Source organism: Neolamprologus multifasciatus, chromosome 5 (genome assembly GCF_963576455.1).
Source record: "Neolamprologus multifasciatus chromosome 5, fNeoMul1.2, whole genome shotgun sequence".
NCBI lineage: Eukaryota > Metazoa > Chordata > Actinopteri > Cichliformes > Cichlidae > Neolamprologus > Neolamprologus multifasciatus.
The window spans coordinates 19,461,785-19,486,889 of NC_140443.1; the positions used below are offsets into that span (position 1 = coordinate 19,461,785).

General features: G+C 39.2%; 1 protein-coding gene across 9 annotated transcripts in view; it reads left to right on the forward strand.

Annotated features, from left to right (window-relative positions):
- cacna1da (calcium channel, voltage-dependent, L type, alpha 1D subunit, a) overlaps positions 1–25,105 on the forward strand; it is a 56,899-nt gene that overhangs the window by 15,595 nt on the left and 16,199 nt on the right. For 4 of the 9 annotated variants that reach the window (XM_085158440.1, XM_085158441.1, XM_085158439.1 and 1 more), the window contains exons 4-30: positions 858–997; positions 5,949–6,118; positions 6,746–6,898; positions 8,679–8,875; positions 9,233–9,336; positions 11,016–11,185; positions 12,744–12,818; positions 13,994–14,081; positions 14,328–14,354; positions 14,820–14,980; positions 15,526–15,751; positions 15,865–16,072; positions 17,676–17,796; positions 17,946–18,033; positions 18,142–18,172; positions 18,268–18,422; positions 18,514–18,643; positions 20,141–20,200; positions 20,279–20,338; positions 21,735–21,841; positions 22,195–22,282; positions 22,371–22,478; positions 22,574–22,626; positions 22,721–22,867; positions 22,979–23,180; positions 23,452–23,610; positions 24,251–24,361. In XM_085158440.1, coding sequence (XP_085014566.1) covers positions 858–997; positions 5,949–6,118; positions 6,746–6,898; positions 8,679–8,875; positions 9,233–9,336; positions 11,016–11,185; positions 12,744–12,818; positions 13,994–14,081; positions 14,328–14,354; positions 14,820–14,980; positions 15,526–15,751; positions 15,865–16,072; positions 17,676–17,796; positions 17,946–18,033; positions 18,142–18,172; positions 18,268–18,422; positions 18,514–18,643; positions 20,141–20,200; positions 20,279–20,338; positions 21,735–21,841; positions 22,195–22,282; positions 22,371–22,478; positions 22,574–22,626; positions 22,721–22,867; positions 22,979–23,180; positions 23,452–23,610; positions 24,251–24,361 — 3,339 coding nt within the window. The remainder of the gene's footprint in view (positions 1–857; positions 998–5,948; positions 6,119–6,745; positions 6,899–8,678; positions 8,876–9,232; positions 9,337–11,015; positions 11,186–12,743; positions 12,819–13,993; positions 14,082–14,327; positions 14,355–14,819; positions 14,981–15,525; positions 15,752–15,864; positions 16,073–17,675; positions 17,797–17,945; positions 18,034–18,141; positions 18,173–18,267; positions 18,423–18,513; positions 18,644–20,140; positions 20,201–20,278; positions 20,339–21,734; positions 21,842–22,194; positions 22,283–22,370; positions 22,479–22,573; positions 22,627–22,720; positions 22,868–22,978; positions 23,181–23,451; positions 23,611–24,250; positions 24,362–25,105) is intronic. The other 5 variants (XM_085158443.1, XM_085158445.1, XM_085158444.1 and 2 more) reach the window with 4 other exon arrangements.

The following is a 25,105-nucleotide window of genomic DNA, read 5'->3' on the forward strand; positions in this document are numbered from 1 at the left end:
TTCAGTTTCCCTTTGGAGGTCACTTTTTCTTTGCTTTTTGACTCTTCTCTCTCTGATATTTTTCTAATAGTTGTTGTTGTGCACAGAGTTCCCTTTAATAGGAAATCCATCAAAGACATTCAGGCAGTGTTGAGGAAGGTTGTCCTGCAGGCAATGACACACTCTGTCATCGAGCGTTGAAATGTTTGCAAACCAGTAATCAAAATTTAGAAGATACATCTAAAAAGAAAAAAGACAATTTACACTAACATTGATGTCCTTATCTTTTGTTTCTGTCTTTTCTTGTGCACTGTGTCAGTATTTCTGATCTTAGGGTGGAACATCATTGTTCAGTGCTTTGGAAGTACTCTATGAATGACTATTTACCTTTTTTGGCCTTTTGTTTGTTAAATGTCAGTAAAATCAATGTGGGGTGGCGACAAACTGCACAGTAATCAGGTCTGTTTGTATATTGTTTCCTATAGTGTAACAAGTATTGTAATTTCTGCAAACCTGGGTTATTTTTGTGTCCTGATGTATCAATTCAGTGCCTACTGATCAATGAAAGTTGACGAGAATATTGCTTTGGAGGAATATTGTTCTTGTAAATTATAGATTTACTGTATTTTTAAGTAGTTAAAACAACTTAATTTTTTACATTTAATTTTAAAATATTTATAAATATTTTTGCTTTGACAAAAAGTCATTTCCTTGCTCACCAGTAAAATAGAGCTTAATTTATCCCTTGATAGGCACTGTGCCTTTTACACCTATTCCTGTACCTGTGTGTGTTAAATATCCAAAACACTGTCTGTATTAATACCTTGCTCATGTTTTCATTTTTTTTTTTTTTTTTTTGCCTTTTTGTGTATCTGCAGGAAACAGTTGAGTATGCCTTCCTCATCATTTTCACAATTGAGACCTTTCTGAAGATTATCGCTTATGGCTTGGTGATGCACCAGAATGCGTATGTGAGAAACGGTTGGAACATGCTGGATTTCGTCATTGTGGTGATTGGGTAAGTTTTCAAGTTAAATGATAAATGCTCTGTATGTAAATGGTAAAAGGACAATGGTGGATTCTTTGCTAAACCTTGACAGAATGCTGGCACTACCATAATGAGATCCTCTGCAAGCGATGTAGTTGATGCAGTCCATCAGGATATCACGGCAAAGCGTGTAATAGACATGCTGGTCCACCGTGTCCATGGGTGGACTGGGAGCCAGCTAGTTTAATCAGTTCCGGGAATTAAAAACCCTGGAATATATTTTATGTTTTTTGCTCACTACCGACTTTTAACTTTAAATATCTTATCTGCCCGTGCTGGTACTGCAATTTCTGCATGCAGTAATGCAGCTTCTGCATGTGTGTCTATTTCACATTTGGTATGACTATTGGTTGTTATGAAAATATTTCAGTTTGTAAGCCATTGATTGAAAGGGACATGATCATAACCAAAATTCACACCAGGAGAATTGGTTGGCTGATAGTTTTTGATTTTTTCTGTTCATTTCAGTTTGAGTTTTGTTCACTTAAGTTCAGTTTTTATTTCTTGAAACTGTTTCAGTTTGGCTTTTGTTAGCATCAGTGTTGCTGTTGTACAGCTGGGTTCAGAAAAGGTGTCACCGAAAAACACTTTGTGCCAAACTGACAAAACCTAAACTACAAAAAAACATTTTCCTGTATGATTTTATTTTCTTTTATTTAGCTTTAGAAGTATGCAATATTCTTTTCAGCTAGTTTTAATTCATTTTAATTCTAGTTCAAAGAAAACATTAAGTCTAGTTCCTTAGGTTTTGGTTCAGTTAACAGAAATGTTACCACTTAGTTTTTGTTAACCACATACCAAAACTGTTATTTATGTTAGTTCTAGTTTATTATAATTATTATTTTGCAACCCACTGAACTTTGGCCAGATGGTGGGATTTGAAATCTAAAATCTTAGGTTCAGTTTTTTTTTTTTGTTATTTCATTTATTGACACAACTAGTTGTGATTGTTAAATTTGTTAATATTTATGTATTATATTTGCTCGTTCTGTGTGCTGGTTTGCAGGCCAGGTCACAAGGTTTAGCTATTTTTAGTCTCCTTTTAGGATTTTTTTTGACTTGTGACATTTGCAGTTTACAGTGTTTGTAAGAGGAGAAGTAAGTATTAAAGCTAAAGTTGCTTAAGCCTCTGCTCCAAGTGGCCAACTGCTAACAGAGACCCTCATACACCCACAGTATATGACCCAGAAAAGACAGAGAGAATAAATCAGAGCTTTACCACCACTGGAGTGAGTCACCATCTCTCCATACTTCATCTCTTCTCCAACACTCCCTCCCATCTTTCCCTCTCCTCTCACTGACTGTCTTTCTCTCACGCTGCTCTCCTTTGTCTCTGCAGCTTGTTCTTATTACTGCCCCCTTCCATTTTCATATCTCAAATGGTTCATGCTTTACACCTCCCCACCTCTCTCTGCCCTCATTCCTATCTCTTGCACACTCTCCCCGTGTTATCTTCATCCTTATCTCAGCCTTATCTCTTTTTTTCTCCTCCCTCTTTCTCTCCTCTAATACACACAGTCCAGTGGGTAGCTGGGTCAGATCGCTGTCTGTATGCTGCATGCAGGGTTGATCTGCCATCCACTCAAATGCAAAGACGGCTGTCCCAACTATTAAATGTGACTGCAGCTTCTAAAATTTGAAATGACACATTTGAAATAATTTTGCGAGGATCTGATGAAAATCGTCACAGTTCAGTCATCAGGATGTTTGTGTGTCCACTATTTATTCTATAGTAGTGTGTAGGGACTTCATGAAAGGCAAACACACATTTTTTCCCCATAGAGAAAAAAAATAATCCAAAAATAGTGTTTTGTTTTAACTTGAAGAACTATATTGTTGGGTTTAAACCTACATTTTAACATTTATTTTACCAGGAAGTCAGACTTTTTTGCAAGAGTACTATGGTACACAAGCTTGAACCCAGGACTTGCTTGCTATGAGGAACAGTGCAAACCACGGAGCCATTGTACTGCCTTGAAATCTACAAAATGGATTTCTAAAGATGCACTGATCAGAATTTTAGATTACATTGGATAAAGTCTTGGATGGGAAGGAATCATTAATGGTAACTAAGCTGTAGAAAATGATCACATGACAGTTTTTAATCGCTAATGAATGTCTTTCTTTTACTTTTCCATTTTGGTTTCATGTACCACAGTTATTTTTCTTTTACACATACTAAACCAAGGTTTGTCTTATGAACATACTGGCTCAGATAAGGTAAATATTTCTTACACTTCATGCAGTTCATCTTAAATAATACATTAATATAAATACATTTTTGTGCAGTTTAAAAGCCAAAGAGAAAACTCAGAAAGTTGCATAAGCTACAGAAGTCCTTGTGATTTATTATGCATTAAAGCAAAGTTTTTACTACGTTGCAAAGAGTGGACACATTTTTGGCAACATATTTAATATACTACACTGATATTCTTGCTGTAAAATATCTACTGCAGTGTTGGGATGTGCATTATTAAACATTTTTATAGATATTTCTCTTTACTGGCTGTACTTGGATAGGGTTTTGAAAAGATTGTGGTCTGGTTTATTAAAAGGTGCCTGAAGCTTCGAGCCAACTCTGACCGAGTTCATAAGTGTTTCAGTGAATTTGTTAAAAACATTTTTATAATCTAGCCAGTGATTGTGCTGGACTTAAACATAACTGGAAAACTATTTTGCAAAGAAACACGTTTCTAGGAGGAAGAGTTAAACTGGGATTTGTTGCAAATAGGCTTAAACCTGTAAACCTATTGGAGTGACCCTTTGAATAATGACTGGAGACACTGGGAAAACACCTGCTTCATCTGATTTACTTTATGAAATATGTTTAGCAAAAAGGTGTCAATATGTGAAGGAGGGTTTTCTTTTAAGCATGACTGGATGACTAATAAAACCCCCAGTGGCAGGCGGTCAGTCTTACAGCTGTGACTCAGTATAACATAAGCCGGAGCAGACTGTGCTTAAAGGCCATCAGAACTCCTTCCAGCGCCTATCGGCAGCTCTATTCCCTGCTTTTAGTCCGCAGCTTTGATGTAATGTGTTGAGATGATTTTCCCTCTTGGCTAGGTGAGGAATGTCTATCTGAGTGTAATGAAGGGTCCTCTTTCTTGGGGAGGGATTTGTTCACTGTTGATTTTACTTTACGACCACGGAAGGAGGCACTTCCTATGGTACAGTTATCTCTTGTATACAGACCCACCGTGCACCAGATGTCAGTGGATGTTATATTCCTGGCTTAATCTGGCTGGCCAGAATTGACCTTTAAAAAATGTCCCTTTATGCCTAAATTTGGGAAAAGGGAAAGTTCAGACATTAATATTTGATTGTGAAATGGAGTAGGGACCACAGCAACTTAGCCACAAGGTGTGAGACCACATAAAGCATGGTAGAGAGCATGTGAAGGCATATGTGTAAAGGTCACCAATGATTTGCTGACTCAGGAACTGCAGAGCTCCAAACCTCCTCTGGCATTAACATCAGCACAAAAACCGTGTACTGGGATCTTCATGCCATGGGTTTTGATGTCCGAGGAAGTGTCATATACAGACGGCCAGTAGTTTTGTCCATAAAGTGTATTTTCACAATATAAATATCCATCTTTCTATCTAGTGATATCTGATCTATTTAGTAAAACAAAATACCTCTGCGTGTAAATAATATTGCACATTTTTCTATGAGTCTTAGTATTTGTGAAAGTTACAGAACTTTGTTCATATATTTATGTGGTTCTGTTGCACAACAAAGACAGAAAAACTTTTGTTTTTCTGAAAATCTGTAATTTGATCTTTGGTGGCGGGTAGATTAAAAAATAATACGTTAAATACATTTTTTTGTATGCTGGCTTTTTAGCTTGCAGGCGTTGTGGATATGTGCTTGCGTAATGTTTGCTGTTTGCAAGGTGCGAGCATTTCTGCCCAGACCACACATACAGTAAGGAGGAGCCAAATCTTTTGACAACCTTAACATGTAAACTTTGTGGAGATCCACATTTGTTCCATGGACCTTGACTGTGACACATGCTGGGAACATATGTAAATAGACGACTTTCACTTTTTAACAAAATCCAAATTAGTATGACGAAGTCGTCTTTTCACCAAATTTTTGCTGGGTGGGTAGGTTTTGTTGGTACACTCAAACTGGGCACTGACCCAGACGGGTTACAATGCTGTCATATTATCCTGCTCTTTCAACATATCCACTGGCTTTTTTTTTTTTTTTTTTTGAAGCGCTGCATGTAGGGCAAGAAATATCTGGGGTTTTTTTCTAGTCTTAAATTTTTTTTTGATTGGATCATTATCAGTACAGTGTTTACTAACCATTTTGATGCAGTCTAAAATGATATTTACAGCGGATTGTGGTTAATAAAGATTTCAGACTGCTTTTTATCAAATTGTATCCTGGAGATTTCAGTATGGCTTGTGGGTGGCTGTAAAGTAAACTGATGCCACTACATAATAGTTTCACAGCTAAATGATACTTTGAGGGAATAACGGCAAAGTAAAAAGCTTTCAGCCAGGCAAAATCTTTAATGTCAAAAGTGTTTGTTGGAGATCTTAAATTGACTTAGTGACATTACTGATGTGAATAGGAGCTTATGAACTATGAGAAAGAAAGACTTTTAATATATTCTCACATTTTGTCAGAATCTGAAGGTTTATTAACCCCATTTTAGCGCCTTGTAGATTCAACAACATACTTGTTACGTCTTACGTTTACTCATGCTCGTGAAGGTTTGTTTCTTAATTGCAATAAATTATTGACGAGTGAAAATAGTAGAATTGAATGAAAGGTTTGCCATGCTTCTTCTCAAAAATGATCTTTAATCTTTATCTACTATTTGTTAAAGATTGTCAACACTGTTCATTATGTACCTCAAATGCAGAGGTGACTAATGTAAGGATTTTTCTTTGTTTTCCAACAGACTCTTTAGTGTTGCATTGGAGCTTTTGACCAAAGAAGAAAAGGGAGAAGTTGAAGGAGATAACCATGCATCAATGCATGGGCACGGGGGTAAGCCAGGTGGATTTGATGTTAAAGCCCTTCGAGCCTTCCGTGTGCTGCGCCCCCTGCGGCTGGTCTCAGGAGTACCCAGTAAGAGAACTTTTAAGCTCCACACGTTGGCAACCCATATTTATTAAATGTACATAATTTTTGCATCTCTCGTACAATAAAATTAGTCCTTTTTTTATAGAAAAATGCAGGGCTAAGGGTTAAACACGGCAAGTCCAGATGGTCCATGTGTGGTCCCTGAGGACTATTTTCTTTAAGCATCTACATCAGCAACCAAGGCCCATGTGCTCTCAGTTCCATAATAATAAACAAACTTACAGAAGTAAACACAACATGCTTATGAAATATACGAGGCAAAGATGTTCTGAAATATATACTGAAACCAGTATCTACATTCTTTCTACATTGTTATTTATATTTATATATTTATATACTTGAAAACCATAAATACTTCCGTTTATTTATGTTAGCAGTTTGTGAAATTATTATACGGTTGTGATTACGTTTTATGTATTTATGCAATTTAAAGGTAAGCTAAGTAAGATCAAGAGCAAACAGAATTAGCCACTTCACCATCTGGAGCCAGGAATCTAATTTTTGTGTTAAGAACAGGTACAAAGACTGGTAGAATTTGTAGTTTGTGTTTTCCATTTGGTACTACAAAGTACGGCCAGGCTTTGTGTAAAGTGTTTGTTTTTCTTTGCTTAGGTTTACAGGTGGTGTTGAACTCCATCATTAAAGCCATGGTCCCTCTCCTGCACATTGCCCTCCTGGTCTTGTTTGTCATTATCATCTATGCTATTATCGGCCTGGAGCTGTTCATTGGTAAAATGCATGCAACCTGCTATTTCCCCAGTACAGGTGAGCACTTTGACTTTTATATATAAAATCAAATTGTTTTTTTAAATAAAGTAACAAGGAGTTGAGGTTGTTGTATGTCAGCTGTGATTTTCCATTAACAACAACAGATTAAAGGTATAATCAGGATAATGCTTAGTCTGGTGATTTGCTTACCCAGACAAATGAGTACAAGGGATTTTTATCAGGACAGGTAATAGCTTTATCAGATACAGTAATAGTTTCTGTGCTTTAATTACTTATTGGGTGTGGTCAAAATCTTCTTTGCCTCTGTCAGTGACTATCAAAAACCATACCCGACCTCCCTTCTTGCTCTGTGTCAAACTGACACAACTTTCATGCTTTCAAGAGAGCAGGGTCTGTTGCTATGATGCAGACATCACGCAGCAGTTTTCAGTAAAACAGTCTACAGTGTCCAAGCCTCAAGGCGGCACATTGGTCAGGAACGTGTGCGCCATTTTTTCGTCATTCACGGGGTTGTGCACTGTCAATTTGTCCCCCCTGGGCCAGAATGCCAACCCAGAGTTCTACTGTAGCATCCTGAGGTGTCTCAGAGCGAGGCAGCCGAAACGACCTGAACTGTGGTGCACGTCATTGTGTGCCAGCACACAGCTTGTTAAAAGACTTTTTTATTCACTTCAACAAAATCAGCGACTGTGCTTTCCACATTTAGCTCAGCGCTGCTTCATACTGTTTGAGTTTAAAGTTCAGGATTTTGACACACTGGAGAAAATTCAGCATTCATTGCAGACACAAAGTATAAGTAGTTATAATGGATCTTAGGTAGCAATCGACCTATAGAAGCATTCCTCAAACAGTTCCTGCGCTGGTCAAGGAAGACTGGCCAAGATTAAAGCTGATATAGTAAGCTAGTTTGATTGTTTTTATGAGTATAGTTAGAGAAGTTTATGATTATGCCTCATATTTGACAAAATGAAGCAGACAAAGATGAGTCCCAGACAATCTTTTTCCAGTTAGAACTCAAATTGTATTATTTATTTCATATAACCTCTAATGGCAAACAAAACAATATGTAATTCTCTATGAACATTGACACAGTTAGCTCTGAGAGGGATGATGAATTTTCACAAATTAATGTGGCAGGTCAAATCAAATCAGGCATGCCAAACTCAATCTTGACTGGCTTGTTTTCTCCATAAGCTGAAATATAACTCATAACTTAGACAAAAACATAAAAGTATGTACTGCATGACTGATATATTGGATTCTGTGACAGAAGTTATTCTCTAAGTAGTTTACTTCAAACATAGACGTCAGGAATTTCCAAAGTCTATGTGAGGGGTTGAGAGATGGAGCAATATTTCACAGAAATATAATCATTTTAATAGTTTGTGAACTAAATCTTCAGAGATGGAAATACCTCTTTGATGGAACTCACTGAAACATAAAACCTAACCACAAATGTTAGTTAATTGTTCCAATAATGTTTTGTATAATATGTTTTTATATTGTGAAACTGTAAGTTGAAAAGTGGTTCGTCTCTAAGATATACAGATATGTTATTGTCAAAGTTATTGTCAAAGTTATTTAAAAGTCTAAAGTAGACTTTTCTACTGCTGAACAACTGTAAATGAGAAGAATAAGATAGCTGCTAAAGAGATGCTATTTGGTATAAGATGCAGTGAATCAGAGTGCTCTTAGTCATAACATTTACACTGTTTATAGTAGGAAATCCTACAGTTAAGACCAGGCAGTCTAAAAAGCAATTTTATTTGCAGCACTTATGTTAAGTGTCAGATTATTTAAAACTCTCTTTCTGTAGATATGATAGCAGAAGAGGAGCCAGCTCCATGTGCGATCTCAGGGCATGGGCGCCAGTGCCCCATCAACGGCACGGAGTGCAGGGAAGGCTGGCAAGGTCCCAACGGTGGCATCACCAATTTTGACAACTTTCTTTTTGCCATGCTGACGGTGTTTCAGTGTATCACCATGGAGGGCTGGACTGACGTGCTGTACTGGGTGAGTCTCTCGCTCTGTGCACCCAGTTCAATAACCTGTGACTGTCACATTCTTTCAGCTTTAATGTCTACTCAAATCAAACGCACAACACCAATGCGAGTGACAGTCTGATGATGAAGCTGCTGATAATTTCCTGGGGCGGCTCTTACCACTCTGATATGATTGATTGGCTAAATGATTGAATTCAATCAACAACTCATCAAATAAAACGATACTGTCGTGACAGTCATCAGCACTCCTAAGACTTGTTCTCTCTTCCTCCTTTCTAACAGTTTAACACCCTTTTTCTGTCTGTGCATCCTTCTTTCCTTTTCCCCCTGCTCTCCTTTCTCTGCGGTGACTGATCCCCTCCTGCAGATGAACGATGCCATGGGCTTTGAACTTCCATGGGTGTACTTTGTCAGTCTTGTGATCTTCGGCTCCTTTTTCGTTCTTAACCTGGTTTTGGGTGTGTTGAGCGGGTAAGCACCATCTTCTCTTTCAAAACAGAGACTTTCTGCTTCTTTGAGGCAGAAGGTTTCTGTCTTTGTATGTGTCCATGTTTGTTGACGGGCTACTTTTGGCTTCTGTAGGTCAATGACGCCATTGGATGGGAAACACCGTGGATTTATTTTGTCAGTCTGATTATACTGGGATCCTTTTTCGTGTTAAACCTTGTATTAGGTGTGCTAAGTGGGTAAGAGGCAACTTTTGCGGTGGGTTTGGTCTGTAGTGTGCAAAGTGCATGCACTTTGGGTTTGCTGTGCTCCTTGACACTCACAACATCATCCCCAGGTGATTGCAGCAGATGGCTGCTCCTCCCTGAGCCTGGAGGTTTCTTCCTGTTAAGTGGAAGTTTTTCTTTCCCACTGTCACCTAGTGCTTGCTCAAAGAGGGCCGTTGATTATTGGGGTTTTCACTCTATTACTCTTTATCTATAAACATATAAGGCACCTTGACGCAACTGGTGCTGTGATTTGGCGCTACATAAATAAAATAGAGTTGACTTGAAATTGAATTAGTATGTGTGTTTTTGGGAAATTGTGCACCAGAAATGCATAAATCATTACAAGTAATAAAGCAGTAAGTGGCCAGTCTACATTAGAGTCTATTTTGTTTCTTAATCGCTCCTCTCTGACCTCTGTTGATGTCAAACTATAACATCCTTTCCACGGCAACTGCAAAGTGAGCGTTTCTTCCCCCACCCCCTTGACAGCCCACCCAACCTCCTGTGAAAGAAATTAATCTTATTCCTCGCCCTTCACTCCCTCTGCACGCCTAAGCTCTCTCAAACCCCAGTTTGCTTTCCCTGCTCTGTGGAGTGGGGGGTGGGGTATTACAGTACAACTAACTCTGGATGTTTGACCAGCGAAGAAAACCTGTGTTTTTTTAAAGAAAACAAGATTAACATGACAATCGAGTCAAGCATTCCTACAGCGCATGTTGGCGTCTTTAGACTGGCATGACCTGTCAGCACCAGTCACCTTGATACAGCTTTACCTGTGCTACATTGCTGGCTTCTTGACATTGGATGTCTTCACTTTTTTGTCACACATGTGACTTTTTCATTCATCTTAATTTTTTAGTGTAGCAGCTTAAATACAGGTTATTCTAATAAGACTATCTCACAATGCACTGTGGGTAGATACAGTCGAATCTCATTGTTTTCAAGTTCATTGTCTTATATAAACTATAAGTTTGGATACTGTGCAAATGCTGCAGTTCTCTTGAAACAATCTGTCTACCTGAATTGCCTTTTCTGTAAGATTAAGATGCCCGCCTGACGGATACACTACTGTACTGCCGGGCTCTAAATATAGCTCTGTGTCGTCTCTTAAAGGCGTACATCTCCCTCCAGTGGCTACATTTCTGAAAAACACACAAGAAATTAAAAGGCTGTGACTAAAGAATGTAGAAAAGAGGATATACAGAAACTCATACACAGAATGTCTTTATTCTGTTGGGAAAAATGATCTAGAACAGAACGACATGTTTGTTGCTTTCCATTTTGTGTGAAACAATTTGTTTCTTGTTTGCTGTGAAACGTCCCATGTTTGTGTTTAATTCGTGCATTACTGTGTATTTGTTGGTGTTTCTGTTTTTTTTTGTTTGTTTGTTTGTTTGTTTTGTTTTGTTTTGGGGGTTCTTTCTGCAAATACAGAGAGTTCTCCAAGGAGAGGGAAAAGGCCAAAGCTCGCGGAGACTTCCAGAAGCTGCGTGAAAAGCAACAGCTGGAGGAGGATCTGAAGGGTTACCTGGACTGGATCACTCAGGCTGAAGACATTGACCCTGACAATGAGGACGAGGCAGATGAGGAGAGCAAGCGTAACCGTAAGCGCCGTCTGACCCGCTTCCTTTTTCCGGCCGTTAACGCTACGCTGCCATCACAAGAGTGCTTCAATGCAAATAACTGATTGAAGCTACTCTTTCCATGTCAAGGATAAATATCAAGTAGTGTACATCATTACTGGTTTGAGAGAGTTTCTTTTTTCTTGGTTAAAAGCAGTATCTTCAAACCAAAAATCACTCTGGAGAAAGAACGTGCCATTGCTTAAATCAGAATCGGTGCTGTGTCCTGACTTATTGGGTCTAAAGTGCTCTATTTTTCATATTGCCCCAGATAACTGGTCAATTACGCTGAGACATATTGAGAACAGATAGAGGGGGTATTAATTAGAAAAAATCTTAATAATCTAACACATCATTTAAGTCCTCTCTGCTTTTAGCCCAATGATTCTGCTTGAATCAAGCAGGAAGAAAGCCACCAGAGATTTGAAACCAGCATCATGGAAATCTTAATTAGGTCTGATTGAGCCCTGAAATATTCTGTTTTCTCATGCAAATTTGCAAAAATGGACGCTATAATGGAGCTAGACAAGGCAAGTTGATCAATTGTGCCAGCTGATCAACACAGTTAAAGAAAAAAAACAAAACAGGACTCCTGGGATTTATTGATGACCCACAGTAATGCCTGTGCTTCTACCTTTTGGTTATAGAGAAGCAGAGTACACATACTGACAAATGCGTAGATGCACAAATATCGACACAGAGGCCAGTATTGACATCCATATGTGGATATGTGGAAGGTGTTTGAAACTAAATGATCAGACTAGTTTTGTCTCCAGCCTCCATGTATGTCGGTGATGGAAGTGGAGCACTCTGTAAGCACCAGTGAAAGGAAGGAAAGGAAGGAAAGGAAAGGAAAGGAAAAAAAAGAAACATGTTACTCAAGCAGTAGAAAAAAAGTAATCCAAATCCTCTTTATATAAGCGGCACACATGATACAGAAAAGAAAACCTGCAACTGCTTCATCCTAGAGTTTGAGCTTGGGTTTTCTATTTTTTGCCTTTTGTCAACTCATTATGATTTCCCCACGTCTGTTATGTACTCCTTGTGTATATTCCTGCCTCTTCCACCAGTCTATTGCTCCAATTTTTCAGAACAGCGGTGCTTTGTAAATTTACCAGAAAGCAGGAAAATCGCCGTTAATTGTGCCGTGTTAGAAGGAGGGAGTCCATACTGCTTTTCTAAGACATCCATGCTGGCTTTATAGTGTCTGTCCACGAAACATGAACCCCTACTAACATGTTCAAAGGTAAATGCTTTAATTTGCATGGTCACATGTTAGTACAGGGCGCTGCCACCTCCAGACGCTTCCTTTGACTAACAGCTCTCTGTGTCGTTCTTCTGCCCTCCTCAGTGTCTGCGGTGTGGCTCCTGCTGCTCTTGTCGTGGTTGAATATTGATATTTTGAAAACTGTTGTTGTCCTGTGGTGCTTGTCTGCTCTGACCCATTTTGATAGCAGCCCATTCTCGCCCCCTCCCCTCCATGTCCCTCTGCTGTGCCGTTGTGTCTGAATGCATTGGCTTGCATGCATTACACATGAAGGGGTGACTCTGGCTGACCTTACTGAGAAGAAGAAAGGAAGGTTTGGGTGGTTCAGCCAGTCGTCCGACACTCATGGTAAATCCTGTGGCTTCCCTCCAGTGTTCTTTAGCTTTTGTGTGTGTGTGTGTGTGTGTGTGTGTGTGTGTGTGTTAGTCTTTTAAGATCAAACTAATCTGATACAGAAAATTTAGCTCATATTTTCTCAAACTATTAAGACTCGACGGAAATGTACATTGTCATTATTGCAATATTACCAGTCAGTGTCATATTACTGACCAGGATAGATTAATAACTGTTGCTTTGTGGGTGTGTGTGTGAAACCTAACAAAATATACCATCACATTGTGCTTTACAATTGTTTTTTACCTGTTGTGTCCAAACATCACAGCCTTCTTACGTTTCTCCTTATGTCCTCGTCCTGAATAAAAACCCCTTGTCTCTTACCTATTAAACTAGTCCGATATGGAAGAGCCGTACAGCTGTGCTTGATAGCAACCACACCCTGTTTCCCTCCCATGTTCCACTTCAAATGCAGGAGCTCAGTATGAATGTAGGAAACAGGGTTAAACCCAGATGACTACTCCAGCAGTCAGCACTATTTTCAGAGCTGAGAGCTGTCCGACCACTAATGAATCAAAGCCGGCACGTCTGCGTAAGCTAAGCAGGAGAGCACACCACGCTCGCTCACATGAGTTAAAGCACCGAGACATTTCACACGGTTAATCATCATCAGTCTGCACACACACAGTCTTTCCAAAGTGCTGGCAGTAGTTTGAGTGTAGCATTTCAGAGACAGTTTAAAGAGCTCTGTCTTCCTCTCTCGGCTCCCGTCTTCTCTCCACTCCTCGTTGTCTGCATCAGTCAGCTCTCACGTAGCAGCTGTCCACTCGCCTGACCCACGTCAGCTCACTCTCAGCACTTGGTAAATGATACTGATGATGACAGTGATGCAGAGCTGTGGAACTTAGCACGTTGCTTTCATTGAGGTAGCTTTGTGATTGCACTGTGGCTTTGGAGATTAAAATCACTGTCATACAGTTCTCGTTCACCTGAAAAGAGTTTCTGAATTCTCTTTGTTTATATGTTTCTTGTGCATCTACGTTCTTGTTGATACAATGGGAACATTTTCTACACTTGCTCCTGATGGGAAGCATGCGTTGTGCCTTTCTGAAGAATCTTCTACCATTGCAAAGTGCATAGATTTTGTTTATATATATTTTTTAAATATGCTCCCTTATTTGATGCCACAGCAAGCGTTCCAGCCAGTGAAACAGAGTCTGTGAACACCGAGAATCAGAACGGGGAGGATGAAAAGACGCCATGCTGCGGACCTCTGTGGTGAGAACTTTGCACTATGAACCTGTACACAGGATTTCTTTCGGTGTCACTATTTTCAGTCAGCACAGCCATTTTGCCGTGTCAGTGCCTGCTTTATCTTGTCATATGTGTTTAAAAAAACTGGTAAACTTCATGCTGCAAACATTGCAGCTGCACTTTTTGGGGTTGATGTCAGTTAACTACATGCTAGCAACTCATTTCAGCTACAAGATGCATTCATCAACTTTCACTTGTTCTTCTTTTCAGTCAAAAGATTTCAAAGTCAAAGTTCAGGTCAGTATATTTGTAGGTAGGCATGTCTACATAGTGCATGTAGCTGTTAATATATGGTTTTTGCCTGCATTCAATTACACTGATTTTTATTTTGCTTGGCTTCTTTTTTACTGTATTTTAATGAGATGTTACAGGGAATGATAAATCAACAACTTTTATATAGTCAGCATGTGCTATAAGGTATTTTTAGAGAATAGGCTTACACAGTACTTTTCAGCTCATTTACTGTACTGTATGACTTGCAGAAACGCATTGATGCAGTCCCCTGTGGGCATTCACCCATACTTCACTGCGTTCTTCTTATTACGCACACTTTCGAGGCACACACTTTCGAGATTTTCTTAAAAACACTGCAGTGATGAGTTTGTTCCATTGTTTTGACTTCATAATCGGTGTGACTGCGTCTTGTGTTCTTTATGTGCAAACTGAGCCTCTTTGTGCTGAAAGTGTCCTTTGCCATTGCAGTCGGCGCTGGCGCCGATGGAACAGATTCTGCCGCAGGAAGTGCCGTTTGGCTGTCAAGTCAGTGCCTTTCTATTGGCTGGTCATCATCCTTGTGTTCCTCAACACCCTGACCATATCATCAGAACATTACAATCAGCCTTTGTGGCTGACACAGGTGCAAGGTACGAATTACAAACGTCTCATTTTGAAATAAAATGAATGAATTTGTTTAAATGGGTTATCTTCTATTAATTAGTGTTTTTTTAAAGGATTACTTAATGTAACATGTTGTCATGATGTTCTCATGAAATATCAGAATATTTTTACTAATTTGATTTTTTTTCCCATCTTCTCTATTACTGTATGTATTTTGTGGATGGCTAAGGCTAAATTGTTTTAAATGTCATGATTTTTATGCAAATAATGTGTTTAATTAATGGGAATTATGTGCATTCATAGCAAGATTTTGTCCAACTGTGATAAAAAATAAAGAAATAGAAAATAGAAATAAGGTTGAAGTAAAAAAAGAGTAATAATTAAATGAAGTGTACACAAAGAAAAAGCTACAAGAAGCTGCAAGAAGGTGTAATATAAAAATATTTGTGCAACCAGAGGTTTGATCTACTATATGTTACATTAAAAGACAGAAAAACCCTCCAATACATAATGCATCATTCTCTTTCACTATTTATTCATCTGATTTAATATCTTTTCCCCTGCTTTTCAGATGTGGCCAACAAGGTGCTGCTCGCCCTGTTCACATGTGAAATGTTGGTAAAGATGTACAGTCTTGGGCTGCAGGCTTATTTTGTGTCACTCTTCAACCGCTTTGACTGCTTTGTTGTGTGCGGAGGAATCACTGAAACCATTCTGGTGGAGCTGGAAATCATGTCTCCACTCGGCATCTCTGTGTTCCGCTGCGTGCGCCTGCTGAGGATTTTCAAGGTCACACGGTAAGACTGTCAACATGCTGTGCGTTCGTGCTCGTGTGTTCACAGTCTTGTGCCTGTGGAGTTCGATTAAAATCCCGTCCGTCCTCCTCTCTCTTGGTCGACCGTCTGTTTAGACACTGGCAGTCTCTGAGTAACCTGGTGGCATCGCTGCTCAACTCCATGAAGTCCATTGCTTCCCTGCTTCTGCTGCTCTTCCTCTTCATCATCATCTTCTCCCTGCTCGGCATGCAGGTGTTTGGTGGAAAATTCAACTTTGACGAAACCCAGACAAAAAGGAGCACCTTCGACAACTTTCCCCAGGCCCTCCTCACTGTGTTTCAGGTATTAACAGAGTTCAGATAATGTCATACAGTAAAATCTGACTGTTAAATACAAATACACAGCAAGTAAAATAGGCTGAAAATGTAAATAAAATTGGTGAAGGGTGTGTTTCATACAGATGTAGAAGAATTTGTGGCAGACTAGACAGATTCTGTGAACAAGCCATTATATGAGTCAGTATTTGCCCATTTTAGAGATTCATATCTAAAATGTCAGTTCATAAGTAACAAGAAGTTGTAGAACAGATTTATAAAAACAACTAAACATGTAAGGAACGTGAGTGTACCTGAAGGCTGAACTCAGAAGCTTTATTGAAAACCCAAATTTGAATTGTTGAGAGAAGTTTTTCAAAAGAACATTTTGATCTCTTTATATGGCATGGTTTGTGAGCGGCAGGCTGAAAGGTTGTGGCAGATTGGGCACAGCAGACTAAAGTGAGACACTGTAGACGGGAGAATTTTACCACAGATGAATGAGCAGACAGACACCACACATGAGGAGACACAGGTTAGCAAAAACACAGAATTGAAGTGCTGCTAGTAAACCTCTGGAGAGAGGTGATGTACAACCAGGGCAGGAGGGGCTGGACTGGAGATTGGATTTTAGTCAGGAAAAGCACAGCCTGAAATATTACTACTATTACTACTTTTAGGTAGCCACTATTAGGAATACATGTTCAGCTGCTGGTTCATACAAATATGTAATCATGATCAACAACTCAGGACATTAGGGTATGTAGGCGTGATCAAGATGACCTGCTGAAACTCAAACTGAACCATCAGAATGGAGAAGAAAGGTGATTTAAGTGGCTTTGAATGTGGCATAGTGGTTGGTTCCAGATAGGATGCCCTGAGTATTTCAGAAAGTGCTGATCTGCTGGGATTTTACAACACAACCATCTTTATTATTTACAGAGAATGGTCTGAACAGAAGAAGTTATCCAGTCACCAGCAGTTCTCTGGCAAAAATACCTTGTTGATATTAAAGGTCAAAGGAGAAGCAGATGAGCTACAGCAGCTAAGAATAGGAAACTGAGGCAGTTCACACTGGGTCACCAAAATTGGATAATAGAAGACTAGGAAAATGTTGCCTGGTCTGATGAGTCTTGAATTCTGCTGTGAAATTCAGATGATGGGGTCTGAATTTGGCATTTGGCAGATCTGAATCCAGTTTAACACCTGGGATGTGGTGGAATGGGAGATTTACATCATGCAGCTGATCAATCAGCAGCAACGCTGTGATGCTGTCATGAAAGTATGGCACCAAATCTCTGAGGACTATTTGTGGCACCGTGTTGAATCTGTGTCATGAAGAATTAAAGCCGTTCTGAAGGCTAAGGGAAATAGCAAGGTGTACCTAAAAAAGTGGCCGTGAGTGTCAATTCCTAAAACAATTTGGCATAAGACCACAGCGTCCAAATGCATATGAATGCCAGTAAACTTGTTTCAGCATCCACATCATACCCACAATCACTGCAAATTTACTGCAGCTCTAACATGTTCATTGTAGCCACCCTGCATCGTACAAAGAAGCTGGCACTTATTATGCTTGATGTTTTTCAGTTGTTGTGTTTCTCACATAATAAATATTGTGAACTATTCAGATTCTGACTGGAGAAGACTGGAATGCTGTAATGTATGATGGGATCATGGCGTATGGGGGCCCGTCCTCCTCTGGAATGATTGTGTGCTTTTACTTCATCATCCTATTCATCTGTGGAAACTGTATCCTCGCTCACACTGACAAAGGTGTAGCTGTTACAAAGAAAACAATAATTCTTTGTATCCACTGCAGACATGTGTTATTGATTAGTCACTAGAATTTTACTTTATTCGTAGTGGGAGAGTTGTTCTCGACTTAACACTTTACTCAGATATCCTCTTGAATGTCTTCTTGGCTATCGCTGTGGACAACTTGGCAGATGCAGAATCTCTCAACACAGATGAAGGAGACAAAAAAGGGTGACCGTCCAATATGTCTCTTTGTGACAACGAATTACTTCAAATATTTGCTTGGATAATTGCTCAAACTCCAGTCTGCATTTATAAAAATATCTGTGTTCATTACAGGGACAAAAAAGATGATGATAAAGATGACAAGGTATTCTTTTTTAAATTTTATTAAGTCATAAAACATGTTTACAGTTTGAAAAGTTACGTGTGTTACACATTACATATTTCCTGCCTTCGTTTAAGGAGGAGGAGGAGGACAATGACGACACTGCAGCGGAGGAGGAGGATCCTGAAGTCCCATCGGGGCCTCGGCCGGTCATCTCCGACCTGGTAAAGAAGGAGAAGATCACTCCTATCCCAGAGGGAAGTGCCTTCTTCATCTTCAGCAACACAAACCCGTGAGATGAAATTACGTTTGTGCACGCACAAACAGGTCGGTATTCATATAACACTGATGTCTGCTGTGTTTTTGTTGTTGTTTTTCTTCAGGGTTCGTGTGTTTTGCCACAGACTCATTAATCATCACATTTTCACCAACCTCATCCTGGTGTTCATCATGCTCAGCTCCGTCTCACTCGCTGCTGAGGATCCAATCCGAAACTTCTCAGCTCGCAATATCGTAAGTTTATAAACCCTGTCATAAAATTTCTGAACTTCAAATGAACAGATTAGTAAAGTCACATAAATGAAGTAAAATAATTTAAAAATAACTTTTCTCATGTTTGCCTTTGGTTAACAATTTGTGATGCTTCTATAAATGACCGTACTCTTGGTTTTGCATGTTTTAGCCCATTTATTGTAATTACTACACCTTTTAAATCAGGGATCTCAGACTCTTTTTACATTGTGGGCCACATAGAAAGTCTGTCAGCACAACTCTTTGGGCTGAAATTAGTCAATTGACATGTACAGATAAGGTTCTGGGAGCTCATGGCCTGTTTTGCAATCATGAACAAAAGTTTTTGGTCATTCCCAGAAAATGTAATTTTTTCCAATTTGTTAAGACTGTGGACCCACTATAAAAAAAATGCACAATTCTATAGTAGGTAGTGAAAAACAAGAATTTTTCTGTTTATCTATTACTTGACTTAAGTGCAGTATGAATGGCAGTAGGCGAGCTTTTTATCAGTAGAAAAAGCTGTAAAATCTTTGAAAATACAGTTAGAAATTCGAAATTTGTGTCCCCCAGTGAGCTGGATTGGAGTCTTTGTCACCTGAGCCTTATGTTCGGCATCCCTGCTATAGCTGATCTTTGTACTTTATATGGATGATTTTGCAAAGCATACTCTACATGAGTTTATACACTTTTGTAAAAACATAAAAAAGTAACAAAACAAAGGATGCATTTTACTTTTAATATAAATCACTTATTTTCCATAGTAATCAGTAATAGGATGACATTCAATACTCTTTTTACTGCAGTGAAAATGGTATGTATTAAATTCATGTCTGTTATTTCTGCACTTCACAATTTCTTTATCTTGAGCCATGTGATTTATTCTCTCTTTAACCTAGACAAGAAAGCATTAGATACAGTTTATTTTCGAAAACATATATTCAGTGTAATTGTCCTGTCAGGACACCGGGATAAGTACTTGAAAATCTAGTGTCTATATTGAAAGCGGACATCTGATCGCTCCGTTCCTTCTGGTCCTTTCCAAGATATAGAGATCAAGTCCTTAATGGCAGCCTTTTAAATCTAAGACACTTCAAGTTCACATTGTTTTTTTATAGTATTGTTTGTCTTTTATTGTTTTGCATGTGATTGCAGTACATTTAGTAGAGCTTTTGATTAATTAGTTGGGCATGCATGTGCTTTACAAGAAAATAAGAAACACATCAGACTAGTTCCTGGTTTCTGTTCCTCGATTTGCACTTCCATTTAAAAGCAGATTGAAGTTCCTTGTCTGCTTCAAGGTGCAGACTCATATTTTATGAGCTAAAACAGGCAAAAACAGCTGTAAGGTCAGTAAGTAACTTTGCTGTGAGTTCTTCACTCTAACAAATCCTTTCCAGAAAATGCTTTCCTTTTTTTCCCCTTTCATTTTGTTAACATGTAATGTATGACGCTGCTCAATGAACTGTCTTTGTTAAACATCTACGTTGCTTCTTGCAGATACTTGGTTACTTTGACTATGCTTTCACGGCTATCTTTACTGTTGAGATCGTTTTGAAGGTAAATTCCCTGTGTCCCCTGTGCGTGCTGTAACTAACCACACCCCAATAACATTCCAAACGTCTCGTTGCCTTCCAGGTCCTAGGCTATGCAGATTATGTCTTCACTAGTATGTTTACATTTGAGATCGTATTGAAGGTAACCCCTTAAATGACAACGAGAGCCTTGCTGCATTCTCTCCTTGTGTGTCACCCGCCACTCAGTACAACCTGGCTTGTTTGTTTCCTTTCTCTTATTTACTTTTTTCTTCATGGCACCTCTTTTAAAAAGCAAAAAAAAAAAAAAAAAAGCAAAAAAAAAAGAAGAAGATGAAGCGAATTTTGGAATTGTTAGTCACTATATTGCACACACGAACACAAACACAAGATTTGCTCAAATTGCACTGATGAAAGAACTGTTAGGGGAAGGAAACATCATGAACATTTACATTATACTCACATGGGTGTCACTTCATTCGGGCAGTCATTGCTGAAATGATTTTGATGATGCAGATATGTAATAAGTAATGCAACCCCCTCCCGTGCGATGCAACACAATTTTTTAATGGGCTGCTCAGACATATCAGAGCATTGGCTGAAGTTGAGTTTGAGGTCATCTTCAGAGTGGCGGTAATTGAAAGTCGAAAATCAACTCCAGTCAAAGCTAACTCCATGCCTCTCGTACTGACTGCTCCTCAGATTACCCATAAAAGAGGGGGCAAAATCAACCATGCTCCTGCCGAGCATGGTTCAGTCTGCTTTCCCCGACTGAGTGCATAGAAATGTGGAGTTTTCTCTGCAGCTTTTTTCTTTCTTTTTTCCGTGGGAGTGGGCAAACACTTGCCAACCCAGTGCTGTTTGACTCTAAATCGTCCACTGCTCTTAGTGAGCCACCTCATCCAGTCTTTGTCTGCAGGTCTCCACATTTACATGCACTCTTGGAAGGAATCCTTTACTTTTATTATTTGAAGAAGAGTTATTTTGGCTGGTTTTTCTTCTCTGCCTGCTGATCTCTGGAGTTTTAATTGGGAGCTGCTTCCCCTTACGCTGAACTATTAAAGAACATAATGGAATGTGCTTTAAGCTGACGGTCCACATGAATGTGACAGTAAGGCCATTTCTATTTTCCAATCTCTATAACTAGAGCTCTTGCAGGTAGTAAATATCCCCGACGTCATGGCAACAAAATGCATGTTTTATTGCCTCCCATAGTAGATTGCGAAATGAATGACTTACTACTACATTCATGTAGCTAAGGGCCGTGGGGGTGGCGATGGTAGATTTTAGCCTCCTGTTTCACTGCTCTGAACTCGCCACCCCGAATCAGAGTGATCTATAAGAGTGTGGAGACGTGTGCGGGCGTGTGTGTTTGACTGTGAGATAATGGGAATGAGTGCTGAGAATGAGTTTTTCCTATTTAAAATGTTAGCTCAGTGTGTTTGTTTGTTTCTGCTGGAGTGTGAGGAGTACAACACTGTATTTGTTTCTGGATGCTACATGTTTTTTTTGTTTTTTTTGGTCATTTGCTCTTTTAACTTCCTCTGTCCTCTCCTTAGATGACGACATATGGAGCTTTTCTTCATAAAGGAGCATTCTGCAGGAATTACTTCAACCTTCTGGACCTGCTGGTGGTGGGAGTCTCCCTCGTTTCCTTTGGCATTCAGTGAGTACAGAAAAACCAGAACATATTTGCATTAAGCTTTTTGCACAAACAAAAAGGTTTCATTCATAAGAAAAATAGTTAAAGGAAGAAAGTTAGGAAATAAACTAAAATCCCCTTTGAGCAATAATATAGAGGTGACAAGAAGCTCAATCATCAATCATCTGAGCACTTTATGTCATTTTTTTTATCTTTTGGTTGAAGCAGGCCATTCAGATTTTAACATACAAGCAGAGTGCAGCAGTTACTTTATCTCCCACAGTGAGCTCCTGAAGTGGTTCTTGACCCCTAAAAATGCTCATATTTCTCTGATTCTTCTTTTTTATAAACTGTTATTATTATTTGTTTACACTCAGGTCTTCTGCCATCTCTGTGGTGAAGATTCTCAGGGTCCTTCGAGTACTTCGACCCCTGAGGGCCATCAATAGAGCCAAAGGCCTGAAGGTGGGTGCTACTCGAGACCTTTTCTAGCATGCCTACAATAGCCACTATCTGAAACCTTGCTTTAAACATTTTTATCTGTGTCTTACAGCACGTTGTGCAGTGTGTGTTTGTGGCCATCAGAACTATCGGTAACATCATGATCGTCACCACGCTGCTTCAGTTCATGTTTGCCTGTATAGGCGTGCAGCTGTTCAAGGTGAGCATCTCTGAGTTTGAAAAATAATACACATCAATCCAAAGAAGTTCAAAATGTGTAATAACAGCAAAAACGTTTCCTTTTCCTTTTTGCAGGGAAAATTCTATCGCTGCACAGATGAAGCTAAGTCCAGCCCAGGAGAGTGCAAGTGAGTTTCATCCCGTCTTGCTTCTGAACTGCAGATTTCCTGGTTTAACATCACAGGTTGGACTTAAACCTCCATGCAACATGTTTTGTCACAGGGGCACCTACATCCTGTACAAAGATGGAGACGTGAACCAGCCAACTGTCCACAAACGGGTGTGGCACAACAGTGACTTTAACTTTGACAACGTCCTCATGGCCATGATGGCTCTGTTCACTGTGTCCACCTTTGAAGGCTGGCCTGCGTAAGATTGAAAGATATCATCACTGAGCTGATTACGTTTTAGATAATGCACGGAGAAAGCCTGAATTTGTGAATCTGAATCACGTGTTGGCTTGTTCTCATCTTTCTTTAGGTTATTGTACAAGGCCATTGACTCCAACAGGGAAAACCTTGGTCCCATTTACAACTACCGCGTGGAGATTTCCATCTTCTTCATCATCTACATCATCATCATCGCCTTTTTCATGATGAACATCTTTGTAGGTTTTGTGATCGTCACATTTCAGGAACAGGGAGAGAAGGAGTATAAAAACTGTGAACTCGACAAGAACCAGGTCAGTGTCATTAGAAGCACAAAACATTATGTGTAAAGTATAATGATTAATTTTGAAGGCTTTTCTTTATGTTTTTAGTGTATTACACTAAAAATCTGGGGTTCCTCTCACTTTGTGTCAAGAAAAACAAAACATCAACAAAGTAGCAAGACAGATGACGTTCTAATGCTCATGAGCTCCTTTACATTTTTAATATTGTGTCTCATTTAAAAGGGAACGTTAAGATTGTTCTTAAATGATGATGTTAAATATTTTGTGTATTTGTGTGCAGCGTCAGTGTGTGGAATATGCTCTTAAAGCCCGTCCTCTGAGGAGATACATCCCAAAGAACCCATACCAGTACAAGTTCTGGTATGTGGTGAACTCCACTGGGTTTGAGTACATCATGTTTGTGCTCATCATGCTCAACACACTCTGCCTGGCTGTACAGGTAAGAAGTCAAGTATTTACCTGCCAGACAACCAGCCATCAAAGAGTCTTTGAAGTTATGGATTTTTCTACTTAGAGAAACTTTTGTTGAAGCATACACTTGTGCCACATGAGTGACCTCGGTTTGAATTTTCTGGGACGTCTGTTAAAGATTGTGGCATTGTGTTAACACACACCTGAATGCTTCAAACCGGCAAACTGCCAAAGCCTCTGTTATTTTATAGAGGTACTTACTGATAATCAGTTAACCAACCCCAGAACATGGCTGCTCCTTACCCTCTGAATGCTAATGGAAGCAATAAAGGTGTTTTTAGTTTTTTCCCAGTACTGCATGGAGTCCACGAGACTGTAAATATGCAGACTTAAATCATTAGAGTATCTCGTAAGTTGCTGTAAGTCTTTTCATTAGTATGGATGCATCAGCCTGCAAAATGTCATTTTCAGTTGCTCAGGTTTTGCTATTTTTTCTTGGCACTGACAGAATTATAAGAAGCAATGTGGTGAACATAAGTACTAGAGTCACAGAAAAACATAAAAAATGCAAACAGACTGTTTGTTCAGACACATCGCATTACTTTCCCATTGTATATTGAATACATTGAATCTTTATGTTAACCGACCATCTCCATCTCTGTCTGCAGCACTACGGCCAGTCTGCACTCTTTAACTACGTAATGGATATTCTCAATATGGTCTTCACTGCTGTATTCACTGTGGAAATGGTTCTCAAACTCATCGCTTTCAAACCCAGGGTGAGCTGACATGAAGCATCAAATTAAGTCCAGCTATTAAACGGATGCATTTGCTGTGAAATGCTTTTGCTTATTAGAGTAACTTTTCAACATTAGGAGAAGAGTTAGAAGGACAATACCGCTCAGATGTCTATACACTAACTAGTAGTCAGTTAGCTTAGCTAATCATAAAAAATATGAACGGGGCAAAATGTGTCAAACACAACTGGCAACCCCAAGAGCTGACTTTGAATGGTAGGTCAGTCCCCTTAGACACCTCAGTTCACATGTCCAGCCTTACAGCAGAAATAAACATGTTTGCAGCCTGCTATAGAAAGATTTGGTGGTAGCATCCAGAATACTAAACTCACTACTTTACAGAACATCACAAACCCGTTCATAATGATGGTTATCCAGCTTTCATGTACAGTCTATGGTTATATTCAGTTTCTTTATACACTCAAAAAAATCTGTTGTTGGACGAACACAATTTAATCACGGCACCTTTTTCCACGTGATTTAACCAAGTACAATAACCCATTTTTGACCATATCAAACCAACACATTTGGGATTTGGTGGTTTAATGTAATCAGATTACATTGGATCAACGTAGTATACTTACATTGACTTGAAGTGATTCATTTAAGTATGTAAAGTGAAATTTGTTTTAATTCATTCTACACAAGTTTAAAACTTTAGGAAAGCACAGTGAAATCTTGTTGTTTGAACAACTACTTTGTTAATCAAGGCAATTACTGCTAGTC